Source organism: Stenella coeruleoalba, assembly GCF_951394435.1.
Source record: "Stenella coeruleoalba genome assembly, chromosome: 8".
Lineage (NCBI taxonomy): Eukaryota > Metazoa > Chordata > Mammalia > Artiodactyla > Delphinidae > Stenella > Stenella coeruleoalba.
In genome coordinates this window covers 105,956,497-105,977,310 of record NC_137154.1, presented here as the reverse complement: position 1 = coordinate 105,977,310, position 20,814 = coordinate 105,956,497, and the positions used below count along the sequence as shown (strand labels likewise).

Below are 20,814 nucleotides of genomic sequence, written 5' to 3'. Positions count from 1 at the left end.
AAAAATATTAGGTACTAGGTTGATAATGATGACGACGACGATGATGATGATGATGATGATGTTGATGATGATGATGATGATGATGACGACGACGATGAAGCGGGGGAGGACATGATAACGCTGAGGAGGACGGCGGTGAGGACGGTCCTTTCAGGCTCTCCTTTTCATACAAATAGTATCTAACCATTTTAGACTCTGCCGCTATTTTCTTCATTACTGTCACTTGCATTTTCAGGCACAGAACCACTAGCTTCTCCTAAGAATTCAGGCTTGCCGAGAGGTCCTGGGTTCCTTCCTGCTGGCTGTGTGATGACAGTGAAGTGGGGCTCTCATCAAGAGGTCCTTACAGCCGTGACAACACCTGAGTGACCCAAATCAAGAGGCCTAGGAAAGTGCTGTGATAAAGAGAGAAAACACATCAACACATGGAGAAATGTGACCGTTCAAGAGGAGAACAGGACTGGTCAGCGTGGACACTTGACAGCAAAGCCAAAGGGAGCAAAATAACGTTGAAGAAAAAGTTGTGTTCGCCCTCGCTAAATTGTCCTGAATTCTCAAGGGTCATGTGGCTCTGGGTAGAAATAGAGACGCAGAGCGAGATGGAAGCAGTTCCTTCCAGTCCTTCCATCTTACACAATGTGCCTTATCAATTCCGGGGTTTTCCCCTCTCAGAGGAAATGGGGACAAGGTAATGGGGCAAGGAGAATGGATGCTGAGACACTGCTACCTGTCACAGCAGGTGCTTTCTTCCGGGTTGGTGAGCTCTCCCCCAACCGTGACATTTTTCTAGACTGAACACTGAGATCGTCTGCTTCCTCTGCCCCATCTGACCCGGGCTCAGCAACAGTGAAGCAGCAGGGCTATTTCCAGAATTTCCAGGGTATACATCTGTAAAAGCTGAAGTATTTCCCCCAGACAATATCACCCTAGAGAACTGGATTTAGGCTGTATTTGTCCACACTTCCAGGCATTCAGTTGACCTTCTCCTTCCATCCATAGGAAGCTTTCTTTGGGCAAGATGGGGGCTTCACTTGGATAATGACGTGGCCAGAGTCGGGGGAGGCTGCCCAGGCTCACCTGGTTCCTGCTCTGATTTAAAAGAAAAGATGAATGCAGACATCCTGCTCCAGGTGAGTATCAAGCCAAGGAGGGTCAAATACTGAGGACTTTGAGAACTTCTCCGTGGTCCCTGGGGAGAGGTTGGGGGATGGGCAGAAATCATCCGACACCCCCAGGCTCCTCCTCTTGGGCGGTTTCACACTCCAAGAAGTAAGTGCTTCAATGATCAGTCCCCAGCGGAACCCTCGCTAGACCTTGCAGCAGAGGCTCTCCTCCAGGCGATGCTTCTCAGGGTCAGAGATGGGCAGTTGCTTTAGCAACATGGTGACTTCAGCTCGAACTTCCTAGAGCACTCAAAAGCCACAGAAAGAAACTTTGGGGTGATGTGGCTGAAGGTCAAAATTGACAGGCTGCTCCACAAGCAGAGACAAGACTTAGCTAATCCTTTTCTTATTTCATCTGAGGAAGAGGGATGACCGAGAACTCGAAGGCGGGTAATTACCCAGCAATAACAGCCGGAGAGTGGCCAAGGGTGGCCGGGCTGCAGACTGGACTCCGGGGAAAAATCCCTTTGACCTCACACTCCCCGCCAACCCCACATTCTGCTAATCCTTAGAGCATCACTTCTCCAAAAAAGTTTATTACTCTGTCCATTTCTTCCACACATTCTCTCCCATTCCAATTAATCTTTATCTACGATCTTTCATCGGAACCTTTCTCACCAATGTCTTGTGTAAATGCACTCTGCCAGTTCTCATCTCCCTTAAGGTCTTAGCAACACATGTGATATTAATCACCCCCTCCGTCCATGAAACGTTCTCCGCACTTGGCTTTCAGATTTCCTTCACGGCTCTCCGGCCACTTCTTCACAATCAACTTTGCTGGATCCTCGTCTTCTAACACCTCAATATTGGAAAGCCCTGAGGCCCGGTCCACGGATCTCTCCTCTATCTATCTTCACCCAGTAGGTGGCGATAACCAGACCCATGGATGCAGACACGATCTGCATGCTGACGACGCCTGGATTAATTTTTCTGGCTTCTGGATCCTTGCACAGCCAACTGTCTACTCAGCATCTGCACCTGCGTACGTAAGGCACCAGCTCCCTTCTTCCTCTGCAAGCCTGCTCCTCTTGGAGCTCCTGACGGCAGGAACTGAGAGAAGCAGCCACCAGTTGGCACAGGTCACAAACCTTAGAATCCACCTTGACTCCTAACTCTTTCTCACAACGTCCAGCTAGGAAGTCAGCAAACCTTGTCAGCTTGCAGAATACATTCCAGACTAAACATGGTCTTACCGTCTTGGACCCCACCATCACTTCTTGAGGGACTAAAGCAACAGCATCCTAACTGGTATCCCAGCTGCTACCCTTACGCCCCCACCCCTCTACCCCGTCTTTCTCTTCAAACCGTAAACGTGACCCATTAACAACATTTATTCGCTCAGTTCGCTCTCCTGCTTGAAACTTGCCAGTGTTTTTATTGGAACAAATGCCAAAGTTTTTACCTTGGTTTTCAAGGCACTACATGACCTGACTCCTGACTCTCTTCACACCATCCTATGTCACTTCTTTGCATCAACATTCTTGCTGTTGCACAGAGACACCAAAGGTCTCTGCAGCTCATGGCCTTGGAACGTACAGGTCCCTCTGCTTGGAACGCCCCCTTCTTAGTCCAACCAGTTCACTGCCTCACTTCACTCAGCTCCCGAGGTCTCTGCTCAGGCTTTCACTCAACAGTCTAACCAAAGGAGCACCAGAATCATTCTTTGCCCTGTCTCTGTTTTCTTTTTCTCCATATACTATCTCTCCCTGACATCGGCTCACATATTTGTTTACTGAATATCACCTACTCCCACATGGCAGTCCCGTGGGACAGAGGCCTTGAATGCTGTGCTCACTGCAATGCACTGTCGTGTTTTGGGTACTCAAAAAATATCTGTTGAATAAAAGATGATGCATTTCTGCCTATTTATCATATCTCTGTTGTACTCTATCATTTCTGTTCAATCGAATAAATCCTGATTCTCTAGAAATAAATAAATAAATATGTCTGGGGTTGTTATGAGATCATCTTTGGAGAAAAGGAAACTAACCCACATGGATCAACAGGCAGAAATAAATCAGACACCAGTTGGTTCCTAACATACTACCTATCGCCACATGGGAGAACAGCCAGAAAGATAATCCCTAGTCCCCCAAACCTGGCAACGAGGGAGGCCAAATCAGAAATACGGGGCCCCTTCTCAGCTTAGTATCTACCCTCACTCCCGCCCACATTAAAGCCATCAGCACTTGTGGCAATTTGGTCCCCTGCATATCTCTTAATTCCATACTAATCCTCCACTCCTGCCATCTCATGACCTCTGACTCTGACCTTTCAGTAGCTCCCTAAAGGTCAGTCTCCCAGCTCTGGAACACAAGAAGGCTTGGCCTTGCCAACAGCTACCTCCTGTCACCACCCCACCTTCGGGCTCAGAAAGAAATGGGATTGAGGCTACAGACGAAGCCTGTGAGATGTGCTTCCCTGCCTTCCCTTGGGGACCACAGGGGCTAAATCCAACCAGCTTCACTGTTGGGGGTGCCACGCAGCAAGTGACCGCCTCCTTCACCATCAGTGCTCTGCAGATCTGTCATTCCTCATGTCTCCCGACCTTCCAAGCCTCATGGCTCTGCCTCTGGAACACCCACTATCTGAGCAAAATGCTCCCCCAGACCTCAGGCTCCAGGCTGAGCATCCCCTGACCTGCCTTTATTAATTAAAACCCAGCTATTCCCTGAGGTCAGCACTTCCTGGATTGTTGGTTTTGGCATTGGAGGTTGGGGTGATGGCCTTCTTTACTCCCCAAGCTTGTTTGAAAACCTTTCCTCTTTCACATTTTTGTTGAAAACCTTGCTTCTTCCAAGGTCTTGCCCTCCGGCGATGTTGCATGTACCTCTCCTCTACCTGCTGCCAAGGACTGGTGTCCTGAACTCCCCATGATTCTTTGAGGGCTTTCACACTTGAATCACAGCCCAACGTGTCACTCACCTGGGCCGTTACCTGGACTGTCTTCAGTGTTCCCTCTGGTGATCTGTCAGCTTACCTGGACCCTGCTTCTCCATGGACCTGTTCCGTCATCTGAGCCCTCTGCTACCACTTTCACAGGACGAGACACGTCACTCTCTAGAACCTGAAGTCGCTGATGAAGGGACCACCATTTCTGACTTGAACCTTATAACTTCCCAGCATGCTCAACTACTCACTCCAGAAGCCCGTGTTCACTCTACTCACTCATTCGTTACACAAATACTTATTGAAGGTCTAAGACTGGATAGACTCCACGCTCTGCACTGCTGCACGCACGCTCCTTGCCTTCAGGAAGCTTAGAGTCCACTGAGAGGACGGCAGGTACTGAATAAATCTCCTGTAGCCACATGGTCTCCGCGACAATCCTGGAACGTGACCTCGGATTCACAGTTTGCCCTTCCAGGAATGCTCCACTGGAATTATCCAAACGCCTTCTCTCCCAACTTTCATAGGGTATCTTCTTAATAAACCCAACCTTATCTACTCTGTGGAAGGTTGCAAACCCCAAACGGATGCTTGATCATCTCTTTGCCTCTTATCCAGTTAATTTTTTCACAGTAGTTACCATAGAACACAGTCTCAGGTTCACTTATCCTTGGACTTATTTTCTGTCTCTCCCGGTAGAATAGAAGCTCCGTGAGGCCAGGGGTTTTTTTCTGCTTTGTCCTGTCATGTATCTCCACGGCCTAAGACAGCTGCATAGCAGTAGGTGCTCGACAGCAATTATTGAGTAAATGATTGAATCAATGTAAGAGCAATGAAAATTGTTTTGCCAAGGAGTTTTCCCAGGCACAGAATCCATGTCACCTTCTCTGCTTAAATCCTTTTCGGGGAGATGTGTGACAGAGGAAATAAATCAACAGAGGGAGAAAGCCACTCTTCTTTCTCTATCATTGCAGATGACTGGCCAAATATCTCCAACCACTGTGACCTCCGTGAGTCACTCCATAAAGGGCAATGCAGTGATGCAGGGAAGTGAAGAAGGAGCACAAGGCCTCCTGGTTGCAGACCAGTTAAACAGGAGGAGTCCTGAATCTACTGTGGAGGAACGATTAAGCCCAAAGTCATTCCTCTGAACTCTCAGAGAAGAGGGATTTGTTTTGGGGACGCTGGGAGAGGGGGTTAGCATAGAAGAATCCACCTCTGTTGGAGAGAAGTAAGGGGTAAGATGATCCTCCTAGGGAAGGAAGGGCTACCTAACCCTCACCCCAAATACGCAGGCAACGAACAGGCTGGCTGACTGTGCAGTAGTATCTGGAAAGCACGAGCAGCCCAGTCAGGAGGGGGCCGGCCCCTGGATCTGCGAGAAGGGAATCGGTATTCCGCTCGTTGCTTTCCTACTGTCCTGGCTCCAGCAGGACAAGCATTTTACACCCCTAGGAAGATGAAATATGCCAAATACCACAAGGACACAGAGCGAAACTCCATGGAGTCAGATAATGAAAAACATAGCCTGGAATCCAGCAATTTCTTTTCATATCTAAAGCCGTTAATGTGTAAAACAACCTAATAATAACAACCGAAGCACAAGACACACCATTGTGTGAGTGAATGGTAGTATTCAACATGAGGAAGACATAAATCAAGTCAGAGAGCAGCTACCTCATTGCCACGCATGCTCTGTGGTCCAGGGGGCGCGGGGAAGGGGGAGAGAGCGTGAAGTTCACACAGGCAGCTCCGCAGGAGGAAGATGCCTCACCTGAGAACGGAGTGGTTGGCATCTGTGCTGGGGCTATACGTCCTTTGCTCAGAGGTATCGTGCAAAGACCCACTGAAAGGAGTCTGAGATTGTGGGAAGAATGGAACACCCAGGCCCAGCACAGAGCCCAGCCTGGAGTCTAGTGTCTGGACAAGAGTGTGGGTAAACTTGTAAGAACACTAAGAAAACCTGGACGTCCAAGGACCACAGGCCCTGGGCTGGCAGGAGGCCTGAAACAGAGAGCAGCCGTGTCCCAGAGATGGAGAAGAAGCCGTGGGTGAGAAGTGAAGCAGGGATAAGAATATGAATCTTGTGTGGCACATGTATACAATGGAATATTACTCAGCCATAAAAAATGAAATTGAGTTATTGGTAGTGAGGTGGATGGACCTAGAGTCTGTCATACAGAGTGAAGTAAGTCAGAAAGAGAAAAACAAATACCGTATGCTAACACATATATATGGAATCTAAAATTTTTTTTAAGAATGGTTCTGAAGAACTTAGGGGCAGGACAGGAATAAAGACGCAGACGTAGAGAATGGACTTGAGAACACGGGGAGGGGGAAGGGTAAGCTGGGACGAAGTGAGAGAGTGGCATGGACCTATATACACTGCCAAATGTAAAATAGATGGCTAGTGGGAAGCAGCTGCATAGCACAGGGAGATCAGCTCGGTGCTTTGCGATGACCTAGAGAGTTGGAATAGGGAGGGTGGGAGGGAGACTCAAGAGGGAGGGGATGGGGGACATATGTATATATATAGCTGATTCACTTTGTTATATAGCAGAAATTAACACAACATTGTAAAGCAATTATACTCCAATAAAGATGTTTAAAAAAAAAAGAATATGAAACTTGGAGTCAGAAAAGCTTGAATTTGAATTTCACCTTGGCCATTTAAAATTTGTGGACCAATTATCCTCTCAGCTCTCCATTTCTTCATTGCTAAAATGGAAATAACGCCTACTTGTCAGGGCGTTTATGAGAATTAGGTGATATAAGATATGTAAGGCAGAGTGCCCAGCACAGAGCAAATATCCCACAGCAGTGGTTCTCAAACTTAAGTGTGCAACACAGTTCTCCGGGGATTTGCTAAAATGCAGGTTTCTGGGTCCCATCCTGGATCTGGGGTACAAACAAGGTGACCCCATGCTGCTGGTCCAGGGACCACCCTTAGATAACGGTACCATGCAGCACATGCCTTCTGGAGACAGTGTCGCTGGGGGTGGGATTTCAGCTTTGCCACTTGCGGCCTTGTGACCCCGGCCCACTTGCCTGGCGCTCCAAGCCTCGGCGCCCTCGTTGGTAAAGTGGCCCATCACAGGACCGGACTCACACCGCTGTTGAGAAGAATTCATACCAGTAGGCTGCATGTTTAGAAGAACGGCCAGCACATTCTGAACATCCACAAATCCTTACTGTAATCACTGGATAACAGCCACTCTGCAAGTTAGACTCTAGGGAAAATGCAGTCATCACAGGTCAAGGTAAGATTCAGGATGGAAAAGGAGGTGCAAAGTCAGAGCTACAGAGACGTCCTCGTGGCCAGGACAATCTGGTTGGAAACAGTCTCCAAGCTCTTCCGGCAGCTCCTGGTGGGACCTGGCCGTGGGACCCCAAAGCCTTCAGCTGGTCTACAGGGGTTCCTCAGTGAGGAGGTTACCGTGCCTACGGTGGGAGGGTGAGGCCCCGCTGAGGCCCTTCTGTACCCCCCAGAGAGCTGCCTGTCACGGATGCTCCTGAGAGAGGGGGTCTCCTGGCCTGGAGGGGCTGCCGTTTTAACCAGCCTTTGCAATAACTGAGCCAGGGCTGGTTAGCTTCGGTGGGGAAGATAATACAATCTCCTTGCTTTTCTGTTTCCTTTCTTGTTCCATCAAAACAGTTCTGCATGGTAACGGTCACCAAGCACCCGCATAAATAGCCCAGGACTCCAGAGAGCATGGGGGAGGACGCTGTTAGCGGTGCCTGCGCTCGGCAGACTACAGCATCTTTCAAGGGTTCTAAAATAATTGGGCAAAACCACAAACAGTGTCTGTGGTGTGCACTCCTGCCCTTGGCTTCTAGACTGAGGCTTGATTTCATATGTTCTCAATTGAGGCACGCTGAACTCATTAATTTCCCCACTGGTCTTTTTACGATTTTCCTCTTCTTTGAAGTAGGAAGTCGCACAGCTATAATACTGCTTTAAACCAGATCATAAATATTAAACTTACAAAAAACCTTATTGACACTGGCAAATTTTACCCTAAATGTATCTATCTAACCATAATGTTACAGTTAAAGAAAATTGCGGAGTTAAAAGAGTGATCTATAAACGTCTCACTCTACCTTTTTCTTTGCCACCTTGGTCTGTGTTTAAACCGTTTACTTAATGAGTTTCTGGATCACTTTGCCTCGTATTGAGGTTGGACCACTGGTTTATCTCCATCATAAGAAACTGCTTTCTCTGTACAGGTTGGACCTAATACCGTACGCTCCCCTGTTCCTAGGGAGAGGAGATCTGCCACTTTCCATTATGATGCAATTATTTTTTTTTCTCCCACCATCAGCGACCAGACCACTATAATAGCTTTCACAATAGCAATTCCTTGTCCCTCCTGGGACAGCCACTGGGGGTACTTGGGGAATTTTAATCAAGCGCCTACGTTAATTAGAAAATCATGGGGGTCAGGGGGTGCTGATTAAGCACCTTCGAAGATCTGTTCTTCCTGGCAGTTGACTGAGCTTGGGCTTTTGTAAGGATTCAAACTTTTCAGAGGAAAAAAATTTCATTTCCTCCCTTTTGTTCTTGTCTCCTGGGTGGGAAAGAAGGGGAATGGGCTGGCTGGGTGCTGGGAAGTACCGGGGTCGGGCGCCTACCGTGTGTCGCTGGCCGGGCACTCTGCATCGGGAAGCGTGGCTCATCCCGCCAATCTACCCTGACACGGCCCGGTGATCTGTCTTCTGCAGATGAAGTGTCTGAAGCTCAGGCCTGGGGTCAACCAGGGAGGCAACGGTTGGGGGAGAGGCTTTTCTTACAAATTCCTTTGACTGGTTTGGGAAATAGATGATGATGCAGAGATGAAGCTCCTGGATCTTACCCCTTTCCTCACTAAAACTGATTTTGTTTTAAATGATGTGCCAGAAAGACTCAATTTTAAAAAGGGAAGAAACATACTGTACCTACACCATTGGACACTTCTTTCAATGATCCCCAAAAGGGCCTGTCACTGTCTCGTGCTGCGCTCAGCACTGGTGATAAAATACGACCACGAGGGGCCTGTTGCTGCTCCCCTGATCCGTGGACACCGGGGTGTCCGGCAGTGGGGGGGGTCTCTGGAGCTGCAGGTAAGTGCGAACATCAGTGCCGTGCAGAGTGCCGTGGCATCTCGGGAAGGGCCGAGGCACTCCGACTGAAGAAAAGTCATCAGAGGCTCTCAAACGGGTAGTATCTGAGCCTGGTCTTAAAACAAAAGTGGACTCTCTCCAAAAGCCGCGGGAAGATGGTCTAAGGAGAGTGGAAGTGAGTCCAAGAAGGAGACGCCAAACAGGTGGCGAGCCTCAACCTGCCAGTGTGACTGCAGTGCGGGGGTCTTGGGGTAAAGGGCCGGATCACGGAAACTCAAGCTGCCGTGACAAGAAGAACAAAATCAAGAAAGAAGCGTATCTTCAGAGAGGCTTACTGCTGCCCCAGCGTGACCCAGGCAGTGACAGTGCAAGGGAATCCAAATCCAGCTGGACCTGCTTTCAAACCCATCTGTTTTGGGCAGGTCACCTCCAGCTATGAAAGGGAGTCACTCACTGCAGGTGGTCAGAGCCTCAGAGAAGGGCCAGACATTCCAAACAGCTCAGCAGAAAGGACCAGCTGGACCATTCTCACCTGTCCTCAGGAAGCAGGTGGAGAGGGCAGACATGCTGGTCCCCACCCATGCCCACCTGTGGGAGGAGCCTCCACAGGGAAGGGTCCTTCTCTTAACTGTATCTCTTGGACTCTAATATTCTAGCAGAAGATAGGTGGGCAGCTGGCGGCTTAGCAGGTGCCCCCTCCAGGGAGACTCCCTGACAGGGAGCAAAGAACCACAGATCTCAAGGCCTCCTTTCCCCTCAGGCCCTTGTTTCTTGGGAACTGAGGCTAATTCCTGGCTTCACAACACCTTGGCCATGACTGGAGAGATAATTCAGTCATTGAGTTCCCCTTGGCTTATGGCAGAAAAGATGTATCGCCTGTATCATTAATTACAGGGCATCCACTAAAATGAGACTCCAAGAGTTGTCCAGAGTCGGCACAGATAGAGATCTTTCATAAGGATCTTTGTCTTTCCTGTTTGTTTGTTTGTTTGTTTTTGGTTCCCTGCTGCTGGGTGGTGAACATCGGTGGTGGGTGAGGTGAAGCCTTTAGTTCCATTTTGTCCTCCTTCCCTCCCATCCCCGGTGCCTCTTTGCTGGAGACGATTTTCTCGTCTGCCATCCTAATGATTGCTGTGCCACACGGGGCCCCTGACGCTGGTGCTGACAGGCTGCTCATTAGTGCCAGGGTGCCACGTCAGCCAGTGGCACGCCAGAGTTCCACGCCTGACACTCTTCCGCAGAGCTGTCACCGGAGTCGCGGCACCTGCCAGCTCTGGTTGAACTCAAGCTGTGATACCTCCAGTGCCAATTACTGCTTCTGTGTCCTGCTTAGCTGGGGAGGAGGGCCTGTCAGTGCTGACAAATGGGAAATAGGTGGGCGGGGAGAGCTCAGAACACTGGCGAGAGGAGAAGGGCTCCCATCCGAGGGTCACTCTGTCCTCACCAGCTGGTGCCTTTGAAGACTCTGGGAGGCAAGAGGCAGGGCAGCCGACTGGGCCCTGGGCCCTTCAACTCCAGCAGGAGAACTGAGGTGGGAGTGGGGGAGACTGGCAGCTGAGGCAGGTTGCCCAGTCCTGCGGATAGAGGTGTGGAAGGCATGCAGAAGCGCCCACCCCGTGCCGTGGCAAGAGAAGGCTTCCACAGCTAGGGCGTGGTGTGCAGCCCAGTGGACATACAGCTTTCTTCTAATTGTGCACTCTCACCCCGGGTCTTTGTGTGGCCCTGGGAAGAAACAATCCATCTCTACCCGAACCTCGATTCACACACTGGGGATGGAGGGGAGAAATTTTTAAACGATATGTCTCTTTTTTGGGTACTGATTTCTTTCTTTGTATTAAACTTTGTTTGACCCATGAGGAGCAGCAAGTTTTCATGTATTATTGAATTCACTCTCTCTGGGAACATCCAGGATTGATTTATGAAACTGTTGGGAGCCACTGCGGGTTTAGGCACAGGTAGGGTTGGGATGAGTAAGTCAGCAAGAGGATCAGGTGCCCTGGAAGAGCCGGGTGAACTACACATCAGAGAAGCACCGACATCATGAGCGCGATCACGGTGAGGCGGTGATGAGGGCAGAAGGCAGCTCGCGCAAGACCCAACTTCAACGATGCTCGTGAGCCACTCTGACCCTTGCAAAAGAGAACTTGAAAAGGAGTCACTTCTTCAAGGAGAAGTCCAGCCCTGGCACAGCAGCTTCCCCACCAGACGGACTTCGGGAAAGGCTTCAAGACCACAGAAAATTTCCTGGAGACTTACCAGCAGAGACTTCAGCAGGAGACACACCAGGTCTGGACCACAACATCAAAGTGGACAAGAATTCCTCAAGGATGGGGATGGAATCTTCGAATTAGGAGAACGGCCATCCCCTTTGGGGCACCAGCAAACACAAGGGCTGTTCACGGAATCAACACATATTTCTTAGAAGCTTTCTAGGTGCTGGGCATTGTGCTAGGAGGTGAAGAACCCAAGAAAAGAGAGACATAGGCTCTGGTCTCAAAGAACTGATGAATCAGGAATCAGGACATCTCTTCGGACAGATCACTGGAACCTCCTGAGCCCCCTGCCAATACCCAGGTAGGAGGTGTTCTCTCAGCAGCCTTGGTGAGATTGTTATTGATACTTTCAGTGTTTTGTTTGGTGGGATAAAGGGTGAGGCAGGTGCAGCCGAGAGGGCAGCCCCATTAGGACACTCGGTGAGCCATGACCCCATATGTACAGTGGAGCCCACGCAGTGGTGGCTGGACTCAGGCCTTCATCTGGGTTTTGTGGTCGGCTCCCAGGGATGTGGAAATACAGGAACCTCAGCCTTCTCTCTAAAGCTCTGACAGTCCAGCAGAAACTGGAGACATGAAAATTGGCCTTTGAGAGTAATTTTTTTATGAAGTGTGAAGTCTTGAAGAGCCTTTAGAATACATTGAGAGAGAGAGTTTATCTGTTAGAAGACTCAGAGGAATAGAGAGCATTAAAGGTATTCTTTTGGATAGAAAGACTCGAGCATAAGGGCTATGACAAAATAAATTCTTGCATGCCTAGACAAGGAAAAGACAAGATGCAGAGTCATGAGTGAGAGTTGCGTCTAAGGGACCCTGGGGACCACTGACGGTCCTTCAGCGCCCGGAGCAGCAGGCTAACAGGTGGGATTCGGTGAGGGGCCGTTAGAACATTCGTGCAGTTCCAGGCGGCATTCCCGTGTGAGGAAGTGACGTGGGCTCTTCCTCTTGGAAAGACCAAGGCCTGTGCAGGTACAAGCAACACCTGTACCCTTCAAAACAGGTATGCACCATGAGGGCAGGTGTCTCTACAAAGCTAGTGCATCTTCTCTTTGAACTCCTGGGAGCTATAAGTTCATGAAAGGAGCTAAAAAGACATATAACCAGTAATAACAGGTGAGATACTACTTCTCATGATCAACAGCAATGCCAAGAGGTAGCTTGGGAGGTCTTACCTCCCTCTCTATCTTGGATAAGTACAACTGACATTTTCTCCACCTGATGTCAAGTGCCAGGTAGGCACCTTCTGAGAAAGACCCCCAACACCCCTCCCGCCATAAGATCACTCCCAGTTTCTGTATATCTGGATGGGTGAGCCACTACTGATACAGCGGTGGTTAACGTTGCTTTATTACTTTTCCACATAAAAGGAGTCAAGGCTGGGACCTTATGCTAAGTGAAATAAGTCAGACAGAGAAAGACAAATACCATATGAGCTCATTTATATGGGGAATATATGAAAACAAAACAAAACAAAATAAATGTGCAAAACGAACACATAGATATAGAGAACAGAGTAATGGTTACCAGAGGGGAAGTGGGGTCAGGGGAGGTAGTGAAATGGGTGCAGGGGGTCAACTGTATGGTGATGGATGGAAAACTAGCCTTTTGGTGGTAAGCTCGCTGTAGTGCATACAGAAGTCAAAATATAATACACGGAACTTGTACTGGGTTGGCCAGAAAGTTCGTTCGGGTTTTCCTGTAACATCTTACAGAAAAACTGAACAAATTTTTGGCCAACCCGATGTGTTATAAACCAATGTTACCTCGATAAATTTTTTTTAAAAGGGAAGAGATTTATATCAGCTTACTGCAGCCCCATATAAGTTGTGATAGAGGAAACTAGGAGTTTTCAGAAATGCACAGAACAAACAGACCCGTCTGGAGAGAACATGCAGTGAAGCCATCAGGGTTGTGCAAAGTGCTTGGCCAGGGTCAGCCCCCCATCAGGGGCTTAATGGGTGTAAGCATAAGAATGACCTTGATTGAAATGTGATCTGCCCACAGAGCCTGGGAGCAAGGGTGAGAGCAGCCCTCTGCCTTTGGAGGCTTCGCTCAGGTGTAGCGTATCTTTTTCTCCAAGGAACCCACATCTTGTCCCTAAGTTATTTAAAATAAGCAGCCTTTTGGAGATATTTAGTGGGGCAAGATGAAGGCCCGGCTGCTAAGGGTCTCCTGCGCCAGTTCGGGCTGGGCAGCAGCCCGATGACAGCTCTGATCTCCAAATAATCAGTCACCGTGAAGCGGCACCCCGTGAGCCCCGGGGTGATCAGTTACCGTGTGGCATGTCGCATCAGTTTGAATCTGCGTTACCTAATCCAGACCACAGATCTGGGAAAAGCTGCTCGTCTAAATTACTCTGATCCACAGGTAGATTCTGATTATCCTTCTCCTCTCCCCTTGATCCATCTTCTGTTTCCATAGCAGCTAAAACCCCCGTAAAACGGAAGCATCAGGTCGAGTCCCCTGGGGAAATGAGGCGGCTGGATGGCCAGGAGGGAGGGAAGGATGCTAGGGCACAGTGGTGAGAACCTCAGCAAGAGGAACGGAGAGGGTGCCGGTGCAGAGGGAATACAAAAGTGCTTGTGAGGAGAAGAGAGAGAAGAAAGAAATGACAATGTGGGATGAAACAGAAGGAGGCTGTGTAGGAGGCTGTGAGAGATAGGAAGGCGGAGAACAAAAACAGAAAGCATGAAAGGACAAGACAAAAAGAGGAGCTGTACAGAGGAGAAGGGAAAGAAGAAAAAAAAAGGAGAGGGGAGGGAGAAGAGAGGAAAGGAGAGGAGAGGAGAGGAGAGGAGAGGAGAGGAAAAGGAAAGGCGAGGCACCCAGAAAAGAACGAAGAGCTGCAAGGCCAGAGGAGGGATGAGAAAAGACATCAAGCAGGAGACAGAGGGGACTTGGAGGATGGAGGCGGCGGTGCCACCTGACAGAAGGAAAGTCCATGTACCTGGGATGATGAATGTTTGCGTATGCTAAAGGCACAGACGGCCCTCGAGTCCAGCGGCACTGAGGTCCTGGCCTTAAGCAGTGATGAACAGCGTGCACCATGGACCAGAAAGTCTGTCCATCTGGGTGCCCCACCCTGGGATGTGCCCCAGGGCCAAGTTCCAACACTAACAACTTCATGCACAGTGAAGCCTCCTCCCAGACTGTGGGCCAGTCCACATGTAAGGTCGTTTCCAGTCGAGAGATTGGCAGAAATTCCAGCATCTCTCTGATTCCTTTGCTCATGGTGGTAGTGTCAGGAGCGGTGGCTAGGGACAGCTCCCAGCGTTTCAGGCCAAACACAATGAAAACCTCATCCCTTTTCTGAAAACCTCCATAGGGCTAACTGTCACCCTGAGAGAGGGAATTTGGTTTCTGGGGCCCATGCGTAGTCTTCAACTGATTTTTTTTAATGTCCAGGTGTCGTAGACCTGTGATGCACAGCCTTCTTCAGGAACGAAGGATGCCTGCCCCAGGGGGTGGACGGACAGCCCTTGGCTGCAGCCCCTCATGGGGACTGTCTCATACGAAGAGAGATGCCTGGCCTAGGTCACAGCTCTTCTGGGGACAGCCCAAATTCCCTGACCTCGACCGCTGTGCTGGCATAAAAGGTCACCCCCATAACCTCAAGAGAGGACAATTCATCCTATCTTCAGAACGCCCCACATGGCTAGTAGAGATGCTTCCCTGGTCATCATGGCAACTCAACCTCTCCCTCGGCCTGACCCCGCCTCCCTCCCTCCCCTTCCACAGGCTTGATCCCAAGGGCACCTCCAATAAACTTCTTGTTTGCCAGTCACCTTCTCAGGGTCTGCTTTAGGGGGACTCAGCCTGAAACACCCAGCAAACCACGCTGGTGGCGACGTTAGCATCTTTATTTTTATTGAAATCTAGTTGATTTAAAATATTGTGTTAGCTTCGGGTGTACAACAAAGTGACTCAGTTTTATATATATATATATTCTTTTTTGGATTCTTTTCCATTATAGTTTATTACAAGATATTGAATACAGCTCCCTGTGCTATACAGTAGGTCCTTGTTGTTCATCTATTTTATAGCATGTGTATCTCTTCTTTAGCCTCCTTAAACCTGCGTGACTCAGCAATGCGCTTACCTTCATACATACATGCAGGCATGCACACACACACACGCATATATACATACGTACATAAATACATTCCACGTTAGCCAGATATAAGCAGTGAAATTAAGGATCTTTTTCAGGTCTCTGCTCAAATGTCCCCTTGTCGAAGGCCTTTCCTGACCAAACCTCTTGTCCTTCTGTCAATGTATCCTGCTCTATTTTCTCATCCTTATCACCACATACTATTAACATTATTATTTTGGTTACTCATCTCATGAGAATGTGAGCTCATGAGAGCAGGGACTTGTCTGTTGTGGTTTATTGCTATATAAATACCCAATAGACATTTTAGAACTAATGAAATAATGTAATGCACCTCGCATAAAAGCCAGCTTAATAATACATGGCATGTTGCCTTAAATTCTAAAAGTTTAATGTTCAATCCGTGAAAGCACAAAACAACGCTTAGCCCGGCCTGCGAAACATCTAGACGTTTAGACAAAGTGAATTTTGCAATTCAGTCACACATTAAGTTGTACTTGTTATTAGGATTAATCAGAGTAAAGCAACAAGAAAACCACAAAAGGACTAATGGCCTAGCGACCAGATATTTGGCACTTTGAAGCAGCACCGACGTGGAACTTTTCCTTGTAGGCATATGGCCATCCCAAACCCTCATCCATCACTGTGTGTTTGTGTCTTCTCTCTCTTACAAAACAGCCAGCTGAACAATGCCACCAACACCGAGCAGACTCCTCCATTGCCAAACGTGACCAGGAAAGTGGCCCAGAACAGCTTACCACCACTTCACCCAGAAACAACTGGGATTAATTTCCCAGGGACTGGAGACATCCTCCAGTGCGATTTCTGAAATCTCAGAGGAGATGCCTGTCTTGCACTGAGAACACCGATATTCTCTGTGGAGCCATGAGCAACTTGGTATCAGGCCACCAAGAAGGGGGAACCCTCGACACCAAGTCACCAGCGCCATAACGTCCTGCCAAGGCCAACGATTCCCCCACTTCCTCTCACGACACGATACACCAAACTGCTTCTCTCACCTTTGGGGGAGATGTGTCTCCAAGTAACCGTCGGCTCTGGTCGACCCGTTGCTATGCAGGTGAGGCTGACATTGTTGCCTTCGTTGATGGAGATATCAGAAGAAATCTCTACAATTTTGGGAGATACTGTGGAGACAATACAGGTAGAAGGAAAATTAAAATCCTGCTTAAACATTTCTTTGTCGTCTTCAAGTGGTAGTTGGCGGAATAAGCCAGGGATGGCAATATTGGGGCTACAGAGTCGAGGAGGAATCAGAGGAATCACCTTACACGTGAAAGAAACGTCTCACCTCGACTTCAGCTTCTATTTCCTCCTACGTACACCCAATGTCAGAGGGTCTGAAAGGGATGGTTCCACTGCAGCCCCACAGGAACTGGTCTAGCCTCCACCCTCTTCCGGTCTCCACTCTCACCCACACGCTCCGCCCACTCCGGCTCCACACCGCGTCACGGCTGGCTTTATGTGATGCACTTCTGATCATATCACGTCTCCGCCTAAACACCTCCAACCATTCCTACTGCCCACCTGAAAACACCCAAGCCCCTCATCCAAGCAAACCAGGCCCTTCGGAATCAAGGCCGAACCTCTGCTTCCACTGACATTCCTGGCGATTCCACCTCTACTTACCCTGTTGTCATCCCCAACTCATAATGTCCTTCCTGGTCAGCCTGCATTTGGGATCTATATTCTTCCTTCTGTCCTTCCTGGGAAACTCCCAGTCATCCTTTTAGACCCAATCATATGCCACTTTGTCGCAGCTTTCCCTACCCCTACTCCCTCTGGCCTCCTGCACAACTCAAAGATCCTGCAACCAGATATGTTACCCGCACCTGAGGGGGAGTCAATCAGACGTGACAGACTTGGCCTCTTTCTCTGTGTCTTAGATTAATCCCCCCAAAGGATGAAGAGGTTCATCCCAACTGTAGATCTGGGGACAGAATCCCCCAACTTTGTTTAGTCTTTCGTTTTGGAGCCAGGGTTTCCTCAAGAAGTTACATTATGTCGTGCACTTTCTCATTTCTGTTTTACAGGACAGCATCCCACGGGGATGAGCACAGCCAGCAGTGTGCATCTGTCTCATTCTGGGGCTCATTGTTGCTGCACATCTAAGCCCAATTCTCCAGTATCATCTTTACCACTAGCGAATGTGATGCTTGACCATGAAATGACTACTCATTTGTCTTGTCTGCCAATGGGTTTATAAAGTAAGGGTGTCTTTTATTGGGCAGCCCCCCCCAACTCCAATTCTTGGCCCTTATCCCACTGTGCTGTAGTTATTTGCGTAGCATCCCTCACCCCCTAGACCATGAGCTTTTTTGATGGCTTGAGCCAGGTCTTACTTACATTTATATCCATAGTATAAGATGCGACACATATTTATAGGATGGAATTATAATGGTTGTTCACGGGAGCCACCTCCCCACCTGGCTACATGTCTGCGACAACCTCAGAACCGGGCCGTTAACACAAGTCATTTCAGTTCTACTCACACTGGTTTTGGCACATTAGCTCTTTACAGGTTAAGGGGCCCCTCTGTCGGGTTCTATTAGGCATCTTCAGGTCAGGTTGCCTCCTTGAATCAGCATGCTTCTGAGCCACCCCCGTGTGCTATTCCAGGACCCGTTATCCCCAGGACACAGTGCCATCTGGCCTGCAGGAGACCCCAGGCGAGCTGACCATCACCCTTATTCCCTGGATGGGACCAAGGTCATGGGGCAACCCTCACAGGAAAATCAGACTGGTTGGAACTTTCCGTGCTGGTCTTTCCTCTCCTGGATCCATTCATCACTCACTCCTGATGGTGTTGCATTTCTTCCTCCAGAAAGGAGCGTGTCGTGCAGATAGCTGCTCTCAGCCTTTGCTCCTTTCCCTCCTTCTCCTGAAAATTGACTTCCCATCTGTTTCCACACTGCGCCCAACCAGGAACGCTCATTAGCGAGAATGCACTGGACTTTGGTTTCTGAGCCCCAAGCCCTTGCTACTGGTTTTGGTCCCTTCGCCTCTTTCTCCAACTGTCTAGACCTACTGGAATCATTCAACCTCATTCAAGGTTAAGCTGCCACCCCTTCCACGAGGTCTTCCAGGCGACGTCCAAGGGGATGTGGCCTCTCCTGCTTGGAGACTGTAGCCTCCTCCACGGCATTAAAATAAACTGGCTTATGTTACCTTCTCTCATCTTTTTCCTTGGCTATAAATTATCATAGTATAAGATATTGGACAAGAGCCTTGCTCATCTTTTTATTTTCTGCTGTCTCCAACACGGTCCCTTGCATAAAGCAAGCACCAATTAATCATTTTTAGTCTTAAATCCGCGTGGAGCTTCCGGTAGAGAGGCAACTGTGGTGTGATGTCTGTGTGTGCGAGTGCGTCTATGCCCTTGCACACATACATACCTGCATTCTCAGGGATATTTGGCAGGACAGACACAATGGACGGTGGATGTGGCCAGGGCTGGGAAGCGACTGCTGGCTCTAAGACGCGGGACTTCTAAGACATTATATTATGATTCATGGCTGTATCATTTTAAAAGCTAGATTGAACCTTCCAGGAGAGAAAGATACTTGACGAGTTAATGACTGGACACTTGATTTGCTGACTGTCCAAAGGGTCCAAATTTGTGAGCTCTCTAAGTTCTAGAATCATTTGAATTTGATGTATTTTATTCGCAGAGCTTTAACTGGGACTTGCACTTCTTGAACCCCACCTCACCCCCAAGCCATACATTTGCCTGGCCCTGATCCTGCCCACCCTTGGCACTCACACAGCCTTGCCTGTTTCCCAGAGGACAGGCTGCCTGCAGAATGGCTGTGCTGGCCTTGCAGACATCGCTTTGACTCTGCAGGTAAGTAATTTATTGATCCGTAAGGCACTCTGAGATGCTCTGCGAGGGATTATGTCACGAAAATGCCATGCAATAAAATTAAAAAAATGATGGACTTTGTGAACACAGGGTGATTTAGGGTTTGTAGCTGGAAGTGTGCTCAAAGTACATTTTAAGTGGAAATCAGGCAGGGTAATGAATTACTCTTGCTTTGGAAAGGCTTCCTGGGAGTTCATTTTCCTGGCTTCCTACATGATAGCTAATCTGCTAATCATACACTAGAGAACAATGGACAGTCCCCAAGTAGAAGAGAAGGTAGTCTGGGCCAAGCTGTTGGCACAGTAAGTATATAAAATGAGACCATCACACCTCATGCTTGGAAGAATCATCTAGAATTCTCTCCCTCCACTAACAACTGGAACATGTCCAACTCATGAAGTCGCAGTTGGTGAAATGCTTGGCCTTTCAATCCTGCCTCAGGGTGTAGCTTGAAGGTGGCAAATTGCCTCGAGATGACTTTGAAAGGCAGACCATTCATGCCATAGAGCTGAGACGGTCTGACCAGAGGTGCAATCCCCATCACCAGAAGCAAACCGGCACAGTGCCGAAGGTGCTAGGAGGTTAGAAGTACCATCTTCCAGGCGGCAACTTCTAACATGCTGTCAGTATTTAAAATGAAAGTGAATTGACAAGGATGCGCTGTGGTCTCAGCTAATCCATGTTCATAAGAAAATTCTGACCCACTGAGACAGGGCTATTTACATTTTTATACTGTTTCCATGGATACCTCCTGCATCTTATCTCATCTCATCATGCAGGTGGTTGGAAACACACTAGGATTGCTTTGTTTTCACTGATTCACTCACACATTCATTCATTCATTCATCAATACTCACTGAGCACTTCCTTATACCAGTGTTGTGCTTAGCCCTAAGGGGCAAGACATCTAGAAGACACAGTGTTTACCCTCAAGGAGTCCACAGTCTAGAGATGCAAAGACAGGAGCAGAAGCAAACCCCTTTAGTGCACTGTGACACAGAAGGACAGATAAGGTGTTGAGGAAATGCAGAGGAGAGACGCATTAGCCAGCCTGGAGATGCATGTCATGGAAGGCTCCTTGGATATGAGACACCTAAGTTAATCCCCAGAAGACAAGCAAAAATGGATCAGTTCTGAGGAGGAAAGGCATTTTGGGCAAAGCAGGTGATGTTAGAAAAATACTCTTAGTAAGACTTTTGGTGGCCAGGCATAATTATTAGTGGAAGGATAGCTACTGGAGGAGACATGGCCAAAAGTCACTCAAGTCCTGAGTGAGCACCTCCTATATACACACTGTGGCTTAGGTACGTCCATGACGTGCAGCAATGCACACATTTTCTTGGCCCTCCATGAACTTACAATCTGTTTGGGGAAACAGTGCATATATACGATCCACCG

General features: G+C 48.7%; 1 protein-coding gene across 16 annotated transcripts in view; it reads right to left on the bottom strand.

Annotated features, from left to right (window-relative positions):
* NTM (neurotrimin) overlaps positions 1-20,814 on the bottom strand; it is a gene marked incomplete at its 3' end in the record, with an annotated part of 1,328,870 nt that overhangs the window by 102,930 nt on the left and 1,205,126 nt on the right. For all 16 annotated transcript variants that reach the window (XM_079930756.1, XM_079930747.1, XM_079930749.1 and 13 more), the window contains one exon: positions 16,556-16,681. In XM_079930756.1, coding sequence (XP_079786882.1) covers positions 16,556-16,681 — 126 coding nt within the window. The remainder of the gene's footprint in view (positions 1-16,555; positions 16,682-20,814) is intronic.